At 37.1% G+C, this 19,177-nt stretch overlaps 2 protein-coding genes across 2 annotated transcripts in view; one reads left to right on the top strand and one right to left on the bottom strand.

The window, feature by feature from the left end:
- si:ch211-175m2.4 (uncharacterized) lies at positions 1-8,463 on the bottom strand. Its single transcript, XM_067372952.1, has 8 exons — positions 8,447-8,463; positions 4,275-4,370; positions 3,850-3,933; positions 3,716-3,772; positions 3,505-3,585; positions 3,191-3,289; positions 2,796-3,095; positions 1-232 (listed from the first exon to the last, which is right to left on the bottom strand). The coding sequence occupies exons 2-8, from the start codon at positions 4,368-4,370 to the stop codon at positions 224-226; spliced, it is 726 nt and encodes a 241-aa protein (XP_067229053.1). The 5' UTR covers positions 8,447-8,463; the 3' UTR covers positions 1-223.
- The window catches only part of ppp2r2cb (protein phosphatase 2, regulatory subunit B, gamma b), a 22,339-nt gene continuing 9,104 nt past the window's right edge, over positions 5,943-19,177 (top strand). Inside the window, exons 1-7 of the mRNA XM_067372158.1 lie at positions 5,943-7,996; positions 10,465-11,145; positions 11,605-11,703; positions 13,883-13,980; positions 16,026-16,167; positions 16,257-16,369; positions 16,443-16,620. Of these exons, the coding sequence (XP_067228259.1) occupies positions 11,646-11,703; positions 13,883-13,980; positions 16,026-16,167; positions 16,257-16,369; positions 16,443-16,620 (589 nt within the window). The 5' untranslated portion in view covers positions 5,943-7,996; positions 10,465-11,145; positions 11,605-11,645. The remainder of the gene's footprint in view (positions 7,997-10,464; positions 11,146-11,604; positions 11,704-13,882; positions 13,981-16,025; positions 16,168-16,256; positions 16,370-16,442; positions 16,621-19,177) is intronic.

Consider the following 19,177-nt stretch of genomic DNA (forward strand, 5'->3'; position numbering starts at 1 on the left):
ACAGTTTTGTTTTATTACTGACCATTTTTGTATGACACAATGCATTTAAAACATGCATTCACAGTTTTGGTTTTCATATTATTTATAGAATTGTAATATTACAATTATTTATAAATGACTTACAAATTTATAAACATCATTTTTGGTTTTCCTTTCACCATAATTCAATGCCATAAATAGTGTAAACATCCAATATCTCCATTTGTGTCTGAGATCTAGTTCATCATCTGGCCTGTAATAGCAGAACACACTGTATCAGATCTGTGCAGTACAGCAATTATGATTAAAGGTGGAGATTATTTATAAATTATCTATAAAAATCATTATACATTTATTTTCTGATTTCATACAGTTAAAGGGTTAGTTCACCCAAAAGTGAAATTTCTGTCATGTCACCCTCATGTAGTTCCACACCCGTAAGACCGTAAGTTCATCTTCGGAACACAAATTAAGATATTTTTTATGAAATCCGAGAGATTTAACCCCAAAAGAAAACAATGTAATTACCACCTTCAAGGTCCAGAAAAGTAGTAAAGACATCATTAAAATAGTCAGCGTGACTGCAATGGTTCAACCTTAATGTTACGAAGCTAAGAGAATACTTTCTGTGCACAAAAACAAAGCAAAAATAACGACTGTATTCAACAATTGAATCTCTTCCCTCTGTTGTTTACATTTTAGACATTGCTGTTTAAGTTCCACGTCAGAACACGGACTCAGTATTGGCCAACGCTATACATGTGAGCAGCACGACACATGCGTGTGAGGTTGAACCATTAAGGTTGAACCACTGTAGTCACTTTAACAATGTCTTTACTACTTTTCTGGACCTTGAATGTGGTAATTACGTTGCTTTCGATGGGGGATTAAAAAAAATCTCGGATTTCATAAAAAATCTCGTAATTTGTGTTCTGAAGATGAACGAAGGACTTATGGGTGTAGAAAGACATGAGGGTAATTAGAGAATAATTAATGACAGAATTTCCATTTTTGGCTGAACTAACCCTTTAAGGCCCATTCAGACTAAGGACTATATCTATAATAATAATGATAAATTTATCGTTCTAAAAATGTTGTAAATGTTTTAAATATAACAGAATAGCAGAGACGACAGCGGAAGACGACAAAACTGAAGCACGTGCTTGGAATAAACAGAACGACATTGTGTGTTGGTGTGGACACTTATATATAGTATCTCACAGAAGTGAGTACACCCCTCACATTTTTGTAAACATTTTTATATATCTTTTCATGTGACAACACTGAAGAAATGACACTTTGCTACAATGTAAAGTAGTGAGTGTTCAGCTTGTATAACAGTGTAAATTTGTTGTCCCCTCAAAATAACTCAACACACAGCCATTAATGTCTAAACCGCTGGCCATAAAAGTGAGTACACCCCTAAGTGAAAATGTCCAAATTGGGCTCCATTAGCCATTTTCTCTCCCCGGTGTCATGTGACTCATTAACGTTACAAGGTCTCAGGTGTGAATGGGGAGCAGATGTGTTAAATTTGGTGTTATCGCTCTCACTCTCTCATACTGGTCGCTGGAAGTTCAACATGGCACCTCATGGCAAATAACTTTCTGAGGATCTGAAAAAAGAATTGTTGCTCTACATAAAGATGGCGTAGGCTATAAGAAGCTGCAGCTCATTGGCCAAGACCATACAGTGGTTTAACAGGACAGGTTCCACTCAGAACAGGCCTCGCCATGGTCGACCAAAGAAGTTGAGTGCACATGCTTAGCGTCATATTCAGAGGTTGTGTTTGGAGTGCTGCCAGCATTGCTGCAGAGGTTGAAGGGGTGGGGGGTCAGCCTGTCAGTGCTCAGACCATACGCCGCACACTGCATCAAAATTAGTTTGCATGGCTGTCGTCCCAGAAGGAAGCCTCTTCTAAAGATGATGCACAAGAAAGCCCGCAAACAGTTTGCTGAAGACAAGCAGACTAAGGACATGGATTACTGGAACCATGTCCTGTGGTCTGATGAGACCAAGATAAACTTATTTGGTTCAGATGGTGTCAAGCGTGTGTGGCGGCAACCAGGTGAGGAGTACAAAGACAAGTGTGTCTTGCCTACAGTCAAGCGTGGTGGGAGTGTCATTGTCTGGGGGTGCATGAGTACTGGGGAGCTACAGTTCATTGAGGTAACCATGAATGCCAACATGTACTGTGACATGCTGAAGCAAAGCATGATCCCCTTCCTTCGGAGACTGGGCCACAGGGCAGTATTCCAACATGATAGCGACCCCAAACACACCTCCAAGACGACCACTGCCTTGCTAAAGAAGCTGAGGGTAAAGATGATGGACTGGACAAGCATGTCTCCAGACCTAAACCCTATTGAGCATCTGTGGGGCATCCTCAAATGGATGGTGGAAGAGCTCTAACATCCACCAGTTCTGTGATGTCGTCATGGAGGAGTGGAAGAGGATACAAGTGGCAACCTGTGAAGCTCTGGTGAACTCCATGCCCAAGAGGGTTAAGGCGGTGCTGGAAAATAATGGTGGCCACACAAAAAAATATTGACACTTTGGGCCCAATTTGGACATTTTCACTTAGGGGTGTACTCACTTTTGTGGCCAGCAGTTTAAACAGCAAATTTACACTGTTATACAAGCTGTACACTCACTACTTTACATTGTAGCAAAGTGTCATTTCTTCAGCTTTGTCACATGAAAAGGTATATAAGAAAATATTTACAAAAATGTGAGGGGTGTACTCACTTCTGTGAAATACTGTAGTTATTGTTCTTGGTGTGACCAGGCCTTTACTCAAAAATGCTCATAATTACCTCATATGCTGGTGGAGGTGCACTTGGGACTGGGCCGTTGTTTGGTAGCAGTGCAGCTGAGATTTGGTCGTAGGTTGGTGGAGGTGTAGCTGGTACTGGACTGTAGTTTGGTGGAGATGCATTGAGGAAGGGACTGCAATTTGGCAGAAGTGCAGATGGAACTTGGCCATCTGCTGCTGGCAGCATGTACAGGACTGAACTAACGGGCTGTGCCATTGCAGAGGTGTCCGACTGGCCCATTAGCACAATATGGTTGACAGGCAAATCTGTGTTCATATAACTGACCGTGACAGGTCTTGGCTAAAAGAGAACCAACATTTTTTGGTTTATTATCCGTCTATTTCATCTGATTAGGTTTCTCAAGATGAATGTTTTAAGCTCTTGATGATGTTTACCTTTGGTTCGCAACAACAGGAACAAGAGGTTGAGGCAATAGCAACAGAGAAGATGAAGATCAGAATATCACATGATATTAGGACAAAGCAGGGCACACCCTAAGTGAATGATAAAGACAGTGATTATAAACTAAAATATGAACATCAATCAAAAACCGGTTGCTATATCTAAACAGTACAAAGGGTGGATTAGATTACTGCTATGTAACACTGTTGTAGACTACCAGCATCACAATATATAAGCACTTTCAGACAGAATTTAGAGTAAATAATTTTAATCTACACACACACACATACTGTATGTAACCACTTACCCGAGTGAAAAAAAGGTGAGAGCGGAGGGCGATAGCAACTACTGCAAAATTGACAAAGCTGAGTATTTGTGAGGATTTTACCTACAACACACACACAAAAAACCCATAAAATTCCACTTATGCCAAATTATGAAAAGTCTTTATTTTCCTCTTAAAAGTATTGCTTCTTCTCAAGGTGAAGGTGAACTTCTTCAGTGAAGACGACACTAACCAGACACGGTTTACATGTGTGTGCAGCCAATACTGTTATAGCTCCAATTATAATGAACTGCAGAATAGAAATGGAAGAGAATTCAGTATTTGTCATTGCATAATGGTGTACTGATATTGAAATGATTGACTTACAATAACTGGTGACCAGAGAAGAAAAAAATTATTACTCCAGATTGTTAAACCAAGTCCAAATAAGGCTATCAAGATTTCCAATATCTGTGATACAAAAACACAAGATATAATGGCTGTTAATTCATACACACTAAACACAGACGAGGCAAGAAGAGCAGATTTGGATAACCAAAATAACAAAGATTAGCACAGGAGAAGGCAAAAAAGCAACAGCTTTACAAACAAACATGAAGACAATAATTGACAGAGAACTGAGGGCATTAAATACAAAGGTAAAGAAGGACTTAAAATGATGATAAGTATGAAAACAAACTAGCAACAGGAACCAGGCAAACAAAGGAAACTGGAACTAAATACAGGAAAATAAGAACATACAAACTAAGATTAACAGGAACAAAAACGCGCACAGAATGTGACAAGTTTACCCCCAAAGCCATTGGCTTGATCCTCAGGAACTTGGAGACTTCATACTGCTGCTGGTATATTGCCGTGGTTATCATCACATCAGCGGGTTTTGGCATCTTCAAACGCACAGAGAGAGTAACTTTACACGTCTTCTCTTTCTTATCAGCCAAAGTTTAGTGCCGGGAAATCAAGTGTCACTGCTCACGCTTTCTTTCTTAAAGCTTGGAATCAAGATTTACCTGAAGAGTTGCTTACCAACAATGTGGAAGAGTTACTATGGAGTTAAAGAATGTTGAGGCGTGCAACATTATTCTGTCAATCACAGTGACAGCCTGTACCTTACCAGTTTCACATGATCAATTTCAGCACAGATTAATTTGCTTTTATACAACAGCTCAATAACTGTGAAGTCATAACTGTGACTTCACACAGCACTCACGTACTGTTGTTCTCATGTTGTTTTGATTGATTCTACTATTCTCATTTGTAAGTCGTTTTGGATTAAGTTGACGAGTTGATTAGGTTGAATATTGAATAACTGTGTTTAACTTTGGATGCTACTACAGTATATACCAGCCAGGCAGGGGTTAATTTTTATTAAACCAGATTTGAACTTATTTCACATTAGAACTTGAAAAATGTGTTTTGAAGCATTTTTCAGTCCACAAAGGCCAAAAATACCCATAGTTAAACCAGGGCAATGCCACAAGTCTAGGTTGGTGCTGGCCCACCCAAAATATACTAATGGTCTGGCAAAATAGCTTTGCACATATAGTTTATAAAGTGTACTGTACATTATTTCGCACCTGTAACAAATCTGCTTGGCGAGTCACGGTGGCTATTCAATGCCGTGTATGTATGGCAGCGTAGCTGATTTAGTATGGAAGCCCTGAGGAAATTGATTTTTTCTTTCTTTCTTTCTTTCTTTCTTTCTTTCTTTCTTTCTTTCTTGTGTTCTTGTGATCACATAATTTTCTCGTGATCTCGACATAGGTTGTTTTCTCCTGATCTCGACATAACAAAAGTTGTTTTCTCGTTATCAAGACTTAAAGGGTTAGATCACCCAAAAATGAAAATTATGTCATTAATTACTCACCCTCGTTGACCTTCGCTGATCTTCGAAACACAAATTAAGATATTTTGGTTGAAATCCGATGGCTCCGTGAGGCCTCCATAGCCAGCAATGACATTTCCTCTTTCAAGATCCATTAATGTACTAAAAACATATTTAAATCAGTTCATTTGAGTACAGTGGTTCAATATCAATATTATAAAGCGGCGAGAATATTTTTGATGCGCCAAAAAAAAAACACAAAATAACGACTTATTGGTGGCCGATTTCAAAACACTGTTTCAGGAAGATTCGGAGCGTTATGAATCAGCGTATCGAATCATGATTCGGATCGCGTGTCAAACCGCCAAACAGCTGAAATCACGTGACTTTGGTGCTCTGAACTGCGGATTCGTTATGCTCCGAAGCTTCCTGAAGCAGTGTTTTGAAATCGGCCATCACTAAATAATTTGTTATTTTGTTTTTTGTTTTTGGCGCACCAAAAATATTCTCATCGCTTTATAGTATTAATATCAAACCACTGTACTCACATGAACTGGTTTAGATATGTTTTTAGTACATTAATGGATCTTTAGGGAGGAAATGTCATTGCTCCCTAGTATGCAGGCCTCGAGCCATCGGATTTCAACAAAAATATCTCTATTCGCGTTCCGAAGATCTTTCGGGTTTAGAACGGCATGAGCGTGAGTAATAAATGACAGTATTTTAATTTTTGGGTGAACTAACCCTTTAATTTTCTCGTGATCCCGACAACAAGCTGTTTTGTTCTCTAAAGTTGTTCTCTAAATTACACAACTGTGCCAACAGGTGGCAGTATAGAACTGAATATTCACCTTATTACGCGTTTGACAGAGCGAAGACCAGGCTAGGCCTACTTTGTGATTGCTATAATTTGTGCAGTAGGCTATTGTTTGCGTTACTGACAAGTATTATAGGCCTAAATGTTAAATGCTTGAATGAATATGATTATTCTGCTTGAAAGTGTATGTTATCCTAGATGCACGACTCATAACGGTTTCACCAGTGTGATACTGCACTAAATGTATTGCTTATTAAAACTAATGTTGATGTCACTGTATATTCTGTTTGCTGATTTATGTGAATTCATTTAATTAATTTAGTTTTCTGTAAATGAGTGTTGCACCTCTTTTTGATGGAAGCATGCCTATAAGGCGAAAGCCATCAGTCACAGTCGTGAAACGAGAAAACAACTTTTACTATGTCGAGATCACAATAAAATTAATTTGTGATAACGCGAAAACAAGAAAGAAAAAAAAATAATAATATGGCCTTTTACGACTTCCGTAGTAGCTACGACTCACTTTTTGAGTGATTTCTTTTGGCAAAAAATGGATGACAGGGAGATTAAACCAAAGACTTCCAGTAACAAACTACTTTTTCCAATGTAGTTTTAACCCTCTATGGTACAGTGTTGCCTCCAGGCAAACAAACGTATCTCAGGACAGAATAACTCAAATACTAATCAATAAAAGTGCAAAAAAGACCAAAACATGACCATTTTGTGTCCTGTTTCAGCACATGTGCACATATCACATGACTCCATATTTTCTCCATTGAAAAGTGCTTTTTTCACTTGTTTGTAACCATTTAATCACCCACAAAAAATATGAGTCACCTTCACTGGCAAGTAAAGAAGTATTTTTAAGAACTTTACATTACATTTCATCAAATTTTTTAGAGAAAATAACAAAAAACTATATGTTGCCTCAAGGCAACATTGTACCATAATGGAATCGCATAAGGCCATACAGGCATAATAGGATTGAATACAAATGTATCATATTTGTAAGGAAAAGAGTTATCTAATTATTGAATTATCTAAATATGTTGGCATTTTCACATGATTTTGTAATGCACTTATAAGAATACTAATTCACATACCATATCTGCATATATTATGATCCTCACATTTTCTATAGCACTTTAAAGAGGTATAAAACACAGGTAGCAAAGCCAGTTTATGAGGGTGAGGATGAGGAGTTAATGAGGGGTCATACTGTGATGAGGAAGATTAAATCATAGTGACAATCCATCAGGAAGAGACTGAGGATGAGAGAGAAGATGGAGATGAGGATGAATATGGATATGATAACTTGATATAATAGCATAAATATATGATGGTTTGGTAATACTTGTGTTCCACTATGGTACAATGTTGCCTGAGGGAAACAGCTGGATATAAAATTTTACTTTTTATTAAATATGAAACTTTTAATAATTTAAAAACTACATAAATTTGTTTTTTTAAGTGTCAATTTATTGAAAACATTAATTTCTTTAACTATATTTCTTTTTTCTACATGAAATTGTCAAATGTTTAATTTTTTCCATTGTGGTACAATGGGCAACAACTATAAAAATTAAATACATTTAAAAATTATGAAAATGTTTATTGGTTTTGTTAAAGTGTCCAATTTTAAGCAGGAAAAACGACACAAATATTTTATTCCTCATTGATATCATATTGCGTACCATTTAATGTCACATTTGTATTAGTTTACTACCGAGCGGTAATCTATATCGAATCGGTTCATCCTAATCGGACTATATGAATCATGTCTGATTCATTGTAGTAAATCGGTTCGTTCGACGCTTTGTTGTAAATTAACAGATTACAAAAAGATCCACAGTCTCTACATGCAATTTAAGGTATGTTTTTTTAATCAAACTGTCAGTATTTCACAGTTCGGTTCAATTTTGTTGTTATATTTTGTGTAAATGTATCTGTTGAGTCCCTAAACTATTTGCTTACAGCTAACTGCATTAGGCTACTTTGTGTATATCTTGCTTCGAAAACGGTTCCAATCAAAGATGAATGCACTGAATCGACCATTCTGCTCTAAGCAGTAGTGATGTTTTATTCTTGAAAAAAAATCAGTATTGTTAAACTAATCACTTGAGTGAATGAATCAGTAACGCTATAAAAAGTTATAAGATAAACAGTGTTGTACCTCACTTCTTCCACTGTCAATCCAACATGATCTTAACTAATCTTTTAATATAATAACGTTCAAATATCATTCTATAGCCCCTAAGCAGTAATGGAAACATGTATGAGCAAATTAATCATAATATTGAGAGATGGCATGCTTTACCTACTGTTGGTGTTTCTCTTGTCTTTGAATATCCTATTTTCATTTTCACTTTCATCCAGAAGTTTTATATGTGTGTGAAAAGAGACTCCTCCCTCCAGGCCCTCATGCAGTAACATGTCTGAACCTGAAAATATAGCCCAGCACAACAAATATATTTAACATGTTTTTCTGTATGTTTTTTCCCCTCTCAACAATTGCAATATATCAATATGCCATCAGTACAACACACCATTTCATCTATAGTCATTATAAGGCATTACGGGATGTAGCAAATGATCAAAACCTGTAAAAGCAGTATGTTAACAGAATATATATGTTATCTGTGCAGGTCAGGAAGTGAATTAAGCTCAGTCTACTTATATCTTCTCACACCCTCACACAACTTCACACTCTCATCAACACCAGATGCTTTCTGGCCTGAAGTCTCAAAACTGCCCCAAAGTCAGAACTCACATGAAGCAGTCTTCATTATTAATCATGGACAGGATATGAAATGCTTAAAGTTAGTTTACCCAAAATTAAAATTAAATTCCGTCATTAATTACTCACCCTAATGTTGTTCCACACCTCTTAATTCATCTTTAGAACACAAATTAAAGGGATAGTTCACACAAAAATGAAATGTAAACAACATATGAGAATGACACAGAAGAGAAGATATTGTTGAATAAAGTAATTATTTTTGTTTTGTTTTTGCGCACAAAAAGTATTCTCGTCGCTTCATAAAATGAAAGGGTTAGTTCACCCAAAAATGAAAACAATGTAATTTATTACTCACCCTCATGCCGTTCCACACCTGTAAGACCTTTGTTAATCTTCGTAACGCAAATTAAGATATTTTTGTTGAAATCCAATGGCTCAGTGAGGCCTGCATAGCCAGCAATGACATTTCCTCTTTCAAGATCCATAAATGTACTAAAAACATATTTAAATCAGTTCATGTGAGTACAGTGGTTCTATATTAATATTGTAAAGCGATGAGAATATTTTTTGTGCTCCAAAAAACAAAATAACGACTTATATAGTGATGACCGATTTCAAAACACTGCTTCAGGAAGCTTCGGAGCGTTATGAATATTTTGTGTCGAATCATTATTCAGATCCCATGTCAAACCGCCAAACTGCTGAAATCATTTGACTTTGGAGCTCCGAACCGCTGATTTGACACAAAAGATCCATAATGCTCCGAAGCTTCATAAAGGTCTTACAGGTGTGGAGCGGCATGATGGTGAGTAATAAATTACATTATTTTCATTTTTGGGTGAACTAACCCTTTAAGGTTGAACCACTGCAATCACGTCAACAAAGTCTTTAGTACCTTTCTGAACCTTGAAAGTGGTTATATTGCTGTCTATGGACGAGTTATATACCTCTTACATTTCATTAAAAATATCTTAATTTGTGTTCTGAAGATGAACGAAGGTCTTACAGGTGTAGAACGGGTGCATATCTAGTTCAGTCATGAAACTCTAGATGGCACAGATTGATGGGTCATTTACTTTAATCTGCAAGCAATCACATCATTACCGCATGGTATAAACTGATTGGCCTCTGCTAATCCTGCAGTTAATGAGATTGCTGACTCAACATTTAAATGGTCTGGTTCATTTTTGCTGTAGGATAGTCTGTTAGATTTAATCTAAACCCTCCTCCTTCCCCAGCTCCACCTGCCTAGATCTGCTATGGGATTTATATATGTCTATTCATGCAGCAGCAGAATATCTTAAATGCTGTGTATCTATTAGCAGTAGCAAGTCCATTTCTCTGCAACAGCAGCAGTGAACCTGATCTAGTCTGCCAAGACCAAATATATTATCATTGCCACATGCTAAAATTTCGGGAGTTGTCATGATTGAAATTTTATATTTAAAAAGCTCCTTTTAGAGGTAGATAAGGCACAAAGTTGTCCTTTTAAGAGAACTGTCCAAGTGACAAGCGGTACAATTTTTGCACCGACAGTGAATCATTTAAGGTTTCTCACATATTTATGTAACCATTGCAATGCCTCATGTTTCCTCCCAGACTCGTGCTCTGCTCTCACAGACAGATGCGGTTACCAGGCAACCGCTCTTGTAGCTGTATCAGTATGATGCTGTAGTGGGGGGTTGCTGTTCACTGTGATGCTGAGCTGCTCTCCCATTGGCCACAGCTCCCTGACCAGTGGCCTGATTGGATGAGTGCGTGTCACTCAGCATCGTTGTGTCTCCCTCTCAGTGATATGCTTTGGAGGAGGAGTCTATGCAGCAGAATAGGCAGAATGTTTACCCCTCCCTCATTCTTTTGCACAAACATCAGTATGCCTACGCACAAGTCCAGCTGTCATGTGTTTACCTCTGATTTCAGGAAAACCCAACAGGGATGAATTAACCAGAAGGGTCCTCTGGGTGAAGATGCATCCCAACTGAGTCAATAGATTCTTGTTGTGGTTTTTCTTCAGCGTTTTTTTGTGGACTTCATATTCTGTAGAGTGTCATCAGTCTCTTTGCATGGACATACCCCATGACGCTTTGCAGCAGACCTTGATGCTGATGGATGAAAAATGGATGGTGTGCTGCTCATTTGATGGATGAAAAATGGATGGTGTGCTGCTCATTCATCAAACACACACACACTTTCACAGACACCTTTTGTACACACGGCAATGGAACTGAATGAATATATCAGTATCTGAACGCGACTGCTAGCACAGCGATGTGACAGAAGGTAAGAAAAATGAGTGTTTTTCTATGAACGTCTTGTTTTTCATTTGAATTTTCAATCTTGTTTTGCTGTCTGAATGTTTACAAGCAAAAATGAGCCATGTGATCCTCTTTAAACACTCTAAACTGAGGCCATTTAATGCTTTTAGACCAGATGGAGATGTTTATGTATATGTGTGGTGGGTCTGGGATTTTTCCTCTGATAATCTGATGTTTATATTGATGTAGAACAAGATTACATCAACTAATCTCAAATCTAGGCCTATTTCAACTCATTAAAACCATTGTGTAGATTTTGGTTTATCTCTGCCCCACGCATGTGACCTGCGTGTTTGAATATCAGCCTCTAGAATCGTTTCATCAGAGGAGAGAGTCTCTCTGGCAGACATTAAAACACCGGTAGCGTGTTCTAAGCCTTCCACTCACATTCTAACGCTCATTGTGAAACTCCGCCTCTTTGCAGGATTGGTAGAGCTGCAGCCCCGCCCTTGGTTCCGTCCCAGAATGCTGAGCCCGGTTCTCTGTTCAGACCTCGCAGCCTTGGAGCCAGAGTACACTGAGGGTACACACACACACACACACCACCATGCACTACAAACTCTCATGGATCTACACTATCAGTCAAAGGTTTGAACACACTTGAGCAAATTTATGTTTCTCGTAAAGGCTTTGCTGAAGTACTTGAATTAGTTACAAAGATAAATGTCTTTATATGAAGCAGTCAACAAGTGGGAACTACTTCAGTACTGTTTAAAAGCAACCCATGATGCACCTTGTGAGATTTTTGAGAGAAGGAGTTTGCACAAGTGTTATTTAAGTATCACTGACATACTATTATAGTTTTAAAGGGGACAGAACCATACACACCGGGCTAACGTTTATGATTGCTATCAAATGCTGTGAATGGTCTAATATTTTTTCCACAATATCACTTGGACAGAAATGCTCCATTTTTAGCAATCAAGCTTGCCAGGGTCAATTTGCAGGCAATCCAAGCTAACGCAGGCTATCTGTGCTTGTCTGTGCAGCCAACGACAGAACAGTTAGCATGCTTTGTTCGAACTTTTGCCATGGCCTTAGAACTAGTACACCGTTTGCGCTTACGAAAACAAAATGGTGGCACCATGGGTGGAAACGTGCAGATTAAGGGGCGGTAATATTATAATAAGATCCCCTTCCTACGTCACAAGGGGAGCGTAATCTGAGCTGCTCATTTTTTCACATGCTTGCAGAGAAAGGCTTACCAAAACAAAGTTACCGGATATCCTTTTCACGTTTTCTGTGTTGGTAGATGCACCAGGGACCCGATTATAGCACTTAAACACAGGAAAAGTCCGATTTTCATGATATGTCCCCTGTAATAGTTTAAATTAATTTTTATTTTTATATTTTTTTGTTTTCATTTTCATTTTAGTTAAAGTTTTAGTCATTTTGTTGTGTTTTTGTCATTTTTATTAGGTTTTGTTATTTTTTTAAAAATATGTCTTTTTAGTTTTTATTAATTTTTATTTCAGTTTTAGGTTTAGTTATTTTAGTACATCAAGTTAAATTAAAAAAAAATGAGAAAAGTTTACTTGGCAACTATCTGAAATAAAATAATTGTATGTTTTCTTTTAATATTTTATGTTATTTCAGTTAACATTTATTTCAAGAAACTTTTTTTTTTATAATAATGGTTTGCAGAGCAGGAATCACACAAAGAAGCTCAAATATAATAATTTTTATGGTAACACTTTACAATAAGGTTCAATTGTTAACATTAATGTATTAACTAACATGAACTAACCATAAGCAATATATTTGTTACTGTATTTGTTAAAGGGATAGTTCACCCAAAAATGAAAATTGTCATCATTTACTCACCCTCAAGTTGTTCTGAACCTGTATGAATTTTTTTTGTTCAGCTGAACACAAAGGAAGATATTTTGAAGAAAGTTTTTTAACCAGGCTGCTTTGGGGCACCATTGACTTCCATAGTAGGAAAAAAAAAATACTATGGAAGTCAATGGTGCCCCAGAACTGTTCAGTTTCCTACATTCTTCAAAATATCTTCCTTTGTGTTCAACAGAACAAAAAAAATTATATAGGTTCAGAACAACTTGAGGGTAAGTAAATTATGACAATTTTCATTTTTGGGTGAACTATCCTTTTAATCTTTTTAATGTTAAAAAATACATCAGTTCATTGTTTGTTCATGTTAGTTCACAGTGCATTAACTAATGTTAACAAATACAACTCTTGATTTCAATAATGTATTAGTAAATGTTTAAATTAACATTAATAAATGCTGTAGAAGTGCAGTTCACTATTAGTTCATGTTAACTAATGAACTTTATTGTAAAGTATTGTTTTAACATTTTGGTTACTACATCATTTCCATATTTCCATTTGTGTTATTTCATAGCTTTGATGATTTTCCCAATTTTTTAAAATATGGAAATTAGTCATAATAAAAAGTGTCTTTACTTTAACTAGATGGGGATAATTTTTGACCTTTGTATTGGTGTTCACATAGTGAATGTGCATTAAAATCTGTATTCAATACAAATATTACATTAGTTTTCTTTGGCAAAGCAATATTTGACTCGGCACATCTGATCTTTAACTTCTGATATTTGACTAAGTAGATCTGCAGTTTTATTGACAGCACATTACAATAAATAGAGACCTGTGTATTTTTGTAAAAAAGAATTTTGATTCACCTACAATCTATTTCTTCTTCTATCATGTCTGTGTTTCAGCGGATGTCATCTCTACAGTGGAGTTCAACCAGACTGGAGAGTTCTTGGCCACGGGTGATAAGGGTGGGAGGGTTGTCATCTTTCAGAGAGAACCACAGGTAGAGATATCTCTGATAAATACACTTTTTATGTTTCCACTTTTGACTAACTTCTTTTGAAACAGGATGTTGGAATGGGACATTTTGAATCACTAGCTCGATTTTATTTAAAGTCAATAGGTTTTAGTTTACATCACAGTAAAACATTTCTTGCTATTGTGATTTGAAGGCAGGCGGTGTTTATAATGTAATGGGAGGAGACATTCTCAGACATTCCTTCTTTAGACATTGTACTAACTATAAGTAACTTTGCAAATACATGTCAATTAGCAATCATTAGAGTATTAGTAGACTGTCTAAATATCTGCTAACTGTTTATTTTAATGGTTCTCCAACAGACATTATACTGACTATAAGTAACTTTGCAACTACATGTCAACTTATCTATTAACCCGAACCCTAACAGTCTACTACAGTGTACTAATACTCTAATGAGAGTTAGTTGAAATGTAGTTGCAAAGTTACTTATAGTTAGTAGAAACTCTTAAGTGGACCATCGAACAGGTTTGCCAGGTTTTCATAACAAAACCTGCCCAATTGCTACTCAAAAATCATGTTCCGGGGGGTAAAATCCACTTTTTGGTGGGGTTCCCTCTGGTAAAATTTACATTCCTGGGGCTAAATATCATGCTATTTGGGGTCACTTCAACCCGCGGACATGAAAAACAACCCCCGGCAACAGTGTTAAAGTAGCCCAATTTCGCAGGAAAACTGAGGACTTGGCAACACTGCTAATCTAAATAAAATGTAACCGTATTTTTTTGTATATTTTTCCAGAATTAAACAATGAATAATTCACTCATAAAATTATTTTTTACTTATATTGGCAGATTTGAGAGTTTAATTAAGAATGCTTTTATGAATGATTTAAACCAAAATTAATTCCCCTCATGTTTTACGAATGAGGCCCAACAAATTTTAAATATGCATATTTTTCTTTACATTTATTTTTCGCATACAGATGACCTAAAAGCAAACAAAAGAAACCACAAAGCTTTGATTTAGATTTCATGGGGACTTTTATTATAATTAAATTACATTTTTATATGTAAATTATATTATAATAAATAATAATTTGAATGTTATAAGATTTTCTTAGTTTAAGCTTTTATTATAACGTTTACTCTACTTAGATATCTTAAAGGAACACTCCACTTTTTTTGAAAATGTTCCAACTCCCCTAGAGTTAAACATTTGAGTTTTACCGTTTTCGAATCCATTCAGCCGATCTCCGGTTCTGGTGGTACCACTTTTAGCATAGCTTAGCATAGTTTATTGAATCTGATTAGACCGTTAGCATCGCGCTTAAAAATGACCAAAGAGTTTTGATATTTTTCCTATTTAAAACCTGACTCTTCTGTAGTTAAATCGTGTACTAAGACCAACTGAAAATAAAAAGTTGCGATTTTCTAGGCTGATATGGCTAGGAACTATACTCTCGTTCCGGCGTAATAATCAAGGAACTTTGCTGCCTTATCATGGCTGCAGCAGTGCAATGATATTACGCAGAGTCTTTCACAAACGTCTCCATGGTTGCAAGGCACGTTCCCTGTGCAAGCAGGGGCTCACAGGGGCTGCGTAATATCATTGCACTGCTGCAGCCATGGAACGGCAGCAAAGTTCCTTGATTATTACGCCTGAATGAGAGTATAGTTCCTAGCCATATCAGCCTAGAAAATCACAACTTTTTATTTTCTGTCAGTCTTAGTACACGATTTAACTACAGAAGAGTCAAGTTTTAAATAAGAAAAATATCAAAACTCTTTGGTCATTTTTAAGCGCGATGCTAACGGTCTAATCAGATTCAATGAACTATGCTAAGCTATGCTAAAAGTGGTACCGCCAGAACCGGAGATCGGCTGAATGGATTCGAAAACGGTAAAACTCAACTGTTTAACTCTAGGGGAGTTGGTAATTAGCCTATTTTCAAAAAAAGTGGAGTGTTCCTTTAACACAAGGAAATAAGCAGAAAAACTAACAATTAATTCATAATTCATTTATACTAATAACAGTTTGTTATCTTGTCCCATACCTCTCTCTTTTAGGGCGAATATAATGTTTATAGTACATTTCAGAGTCACGAGCCTGAGTTTGATTACCTGAAAAGTTTGGAGATTGAGGAGAAAATTAATAAGATTCGCTGGCTGCCTCCGCATAACCCCGCCCACTTCCTCCTCACCACCAATGGTAACCGCTAAAACGCTTTCTAGCTCTATATCACACAATGCCAAAACACCGTGATGAATTATTAACATACCGTTTGTGTTTCTTGTCAGATAAGACCATAAAGCTGTGGAAGGTGAGTGAGAGAGACAAGCGAGCAGAAGGCTATAATCTCAGAGATGAGGAAGGCAGGCTGAAGGACCTTTCAACAATCACCACTCTACAGGTGTGTGCTCTTTCTCCTTCTAGGTTCCTTTCTGTTCGTTCTCATTGCCTGATGTGAGTTTCTACTGGTGTAGGTCCCTGTCCTGCGGCCGATGGATCTGCTGGTGGAGGCATCCCCACGCCGTGTTTTTGCTAATGCTCATGCATATCACATCAACTCCATCAGTGTTAACAGCGACTGTGAGACGTACATGTCTGCTGATGACCTGAGAATCAACCTGTGGCATCTCAGCATCACAGACCGCAGCTTCAGTATCCTCATCATCTTACTGTAAGAGAGAACTGCACAGAGATATAGATATTAGGTTGTGTTATTGTGACATTTAAGCTATACTAGATTTTGAAAATGTGAAGTTAGTGTGTTCTGAGTGGTTAGGGCATTGATATATGCAGCTGCTAAAGTGCTTTGAGTGGCTTTTAGCGTGTTGCTGGGCACCAAAATACATGGTGATCAATCTTTTCAGCAGGAGCCAGTTGCCTCAGCTGTGTGTAATTTACTGCATTTTACATCATAACTAGGCTATGTTGTAAGTTATAACTTAAGAACTACTAAAAATGTTTTGCATTGCACCATTAAACTTAGTTGTTATGTAACTATGTATAAGCTAAATATTTACAGAAATCTCCAACCGGGAGTAACAGTTGGAATAAAACAGATTGACTGAATTACATCACTAAACTCATGTTTTACCTGACAGACTTCAATTAGTTGCATAAGGCAAAAAAAGTTAGAGTCAAGGATAAACTGAAATTTACTGCACTTGAACTCACACATTTAAAAGCTGTTATTCATTGGATCATTGGAGAAAAAACTCATTGAGTCTCATTCTCATCTTCAGTAAGCATGCGTACGCACAAATTTGTGCATGAAATGTGCTTAGGACCGACGATAAGAACAAATAACGATTCAATTAAAGGGTTAGTTCACCCAAAAATGAAAATTCTGTTATTTATTACTCACCCTCATGCCGTTCCACACCCGTAAGACCTTCATTAATCTTCGGAACGCAAATTAAGATATTTTTGTTGAAATCCGATGGCTCAGTGAGGCCTCCATAGCCAGCAATGACATTTCCTCTCTCAAGATCCATTAATGTACTAAAAACACATCTAAATCGGTTCATGTGAGTACAATGGTTCAATATTAATGTTATAAAGCGATGAAAATATTTTTGGTGCGCCAAAAAAAGCCCAAAATAACGACTTATTTAGTGATGGCCGATTTCAAAACAATGCTTCAGGAAGCATCGGAGCATAAATGAATCAGTGTGTCGAATCATGATTCGGATCGCGTGTCAAACAGTCAGACTGCTGAAATCACGTGACTTTGGTGCTCCGAACCGCTGATTTGACAAGCTGATTCATTATGCTCTGAAGCTTCCTACTAGGGCCTGGCAGGGCAGGGTTCTGAATGGGGCAATATGTGATGTAGGATTTTCAGAAATACATCTCTTTTGTAAGGTTGAACCCGAGCCACCCTAAAGCCAACCTGAATGTTCAAGGAGGTTGCAACCAGAGGATAGGCAATCGCCACAATCCCAGGAATGTCATAAATTGACATTGTTTTCCCAGGATTGTTCCTCATCCAGGCATCACACGCGCTGTTGATGTGCCTCTTTAGTGGCCCGCAGACAGACCTGTCTAATGGTTGGAGCCAATGTGAGCAGTGGGATGGGAATGACAGCATGATGATTCCATTTTCTTTGGCATAATTGAGTCCATCAATGGACAGATGAGACTTGTGGTTGTCCAAAAGTAGTAAACAGTGCCTTTGAGCACTTGTATGTTTTTGAGCATGTTATGTGTTTATTTGTACTGGGGCAAGTTGTCACATGTGACGACTTGCCCCAAAGTCATTGAGACAACTTGCCCCAAACTGACATGTGTGCTAATGCTCAACATAGCAAGTCAGTTAAAGTATCAAAAGACACGTTATTGTCTCCTCTATTTTGTGCAAAATAATAATTTTTAACATTCATACCTAACAAAGTTGTATTGAATAAAATTTAAAGTGCAAATTTTTTACTTTTTAAGCCAAAAAATAAGAAAATTGTGCTTACCTCAGATTAGAGCGACCTCATGACCACATGTGCACAGGAAGTTGACTATAGAAGAAGTCACACGAAGTGGCTATTTGATTTTTGAGATAGAGCCTGTAGTGTTGGAGTTTTGAACAGTGTGACAACTTACCCCGCTCTCCCCTACATTAAAGGTGCCCTAGATTCAAAAATTTAATTTATATTGGCATAGTTAAATAACAAGACTTAAGTACATGGAAATGACATACAGTGATTCTAAAACTCATTTCCTCCTTCTTATATAAATCTCATTTGTCTAAAAGACCTCCGAAGAACAGGCGAATGTCAACATAACACTGACTGTTACGTAACAGTCAGGATCATTAATATGTACACCCCCAATATTTGCATATGCCAGCCCATGTTCCCAACATTATGAAAGGCATTAGACAAGGGCAGAACGTCTGGATGTGCACAGCTGAATCATCAGACTAGGTAAGCAAGCAAGAACAATAGCGAAAAATGGCAGATGGAGCAATAATAACTGACATGATCCATGATATCATGATATTTTTAGTGATATTTGTAAAAATTTTTTCTAAATGTTTCGTTAGCATGTTGCTAATGTACTGTTAAATGTGGTTAAAGTTACTATCGTTTCTTACTGTATTCACGGAGACAAGAGGCATCGCTATTTTAATTTTTAAACACTTGCAGTCTGTATAATTCATAAACACATCTTCATTCTTTATAAATCTCTCCAACAGTGTAGCATTAGCCGTTAGCCACTG

The sequence above is a fragment of the Chanodichthys erythropterus genome, chromosome 1 (genome assembly GCF_024489055.1).
Source record: "Chanodichthys erythropterus isolate Z2021 chromosome 1, ASM2448905v1, whole genome shotgun sequence".
Taxonomy (NCBI): domain Eukaryota; kingdom Metazoa; phylum Chordata; class Actinopteri; order Cypriniformes; family Xenocyprididae; genus Chanodichthys; species Chanodichthys erythropterus.

Bases quoted from the DNA above. Each gene is read 5' to 3' on its own strand.
- si:ch211-175m2.4 (XM_067372952.1), bottom strand. From the start codon at position 4,370: ATGCCAAAACCCGCTGATGTGATGATAACCACGGCAATATACCAGCAG. The intron at 3,773-3,849 runs GTAAGTCAATCA...TCTATTCTGCAG, and splicing joins TTCTCTGGTCACCAGTTATT to TTCATTATAATTGGAGCTAT. The intron at 3,290-3,504 runs GTAAGTGGTTAC...TCATTCACTTAG, and splicing joins CTCACCTTTTTTTCACTCGG to GGTGTGCCCTGCTTTGTCCT.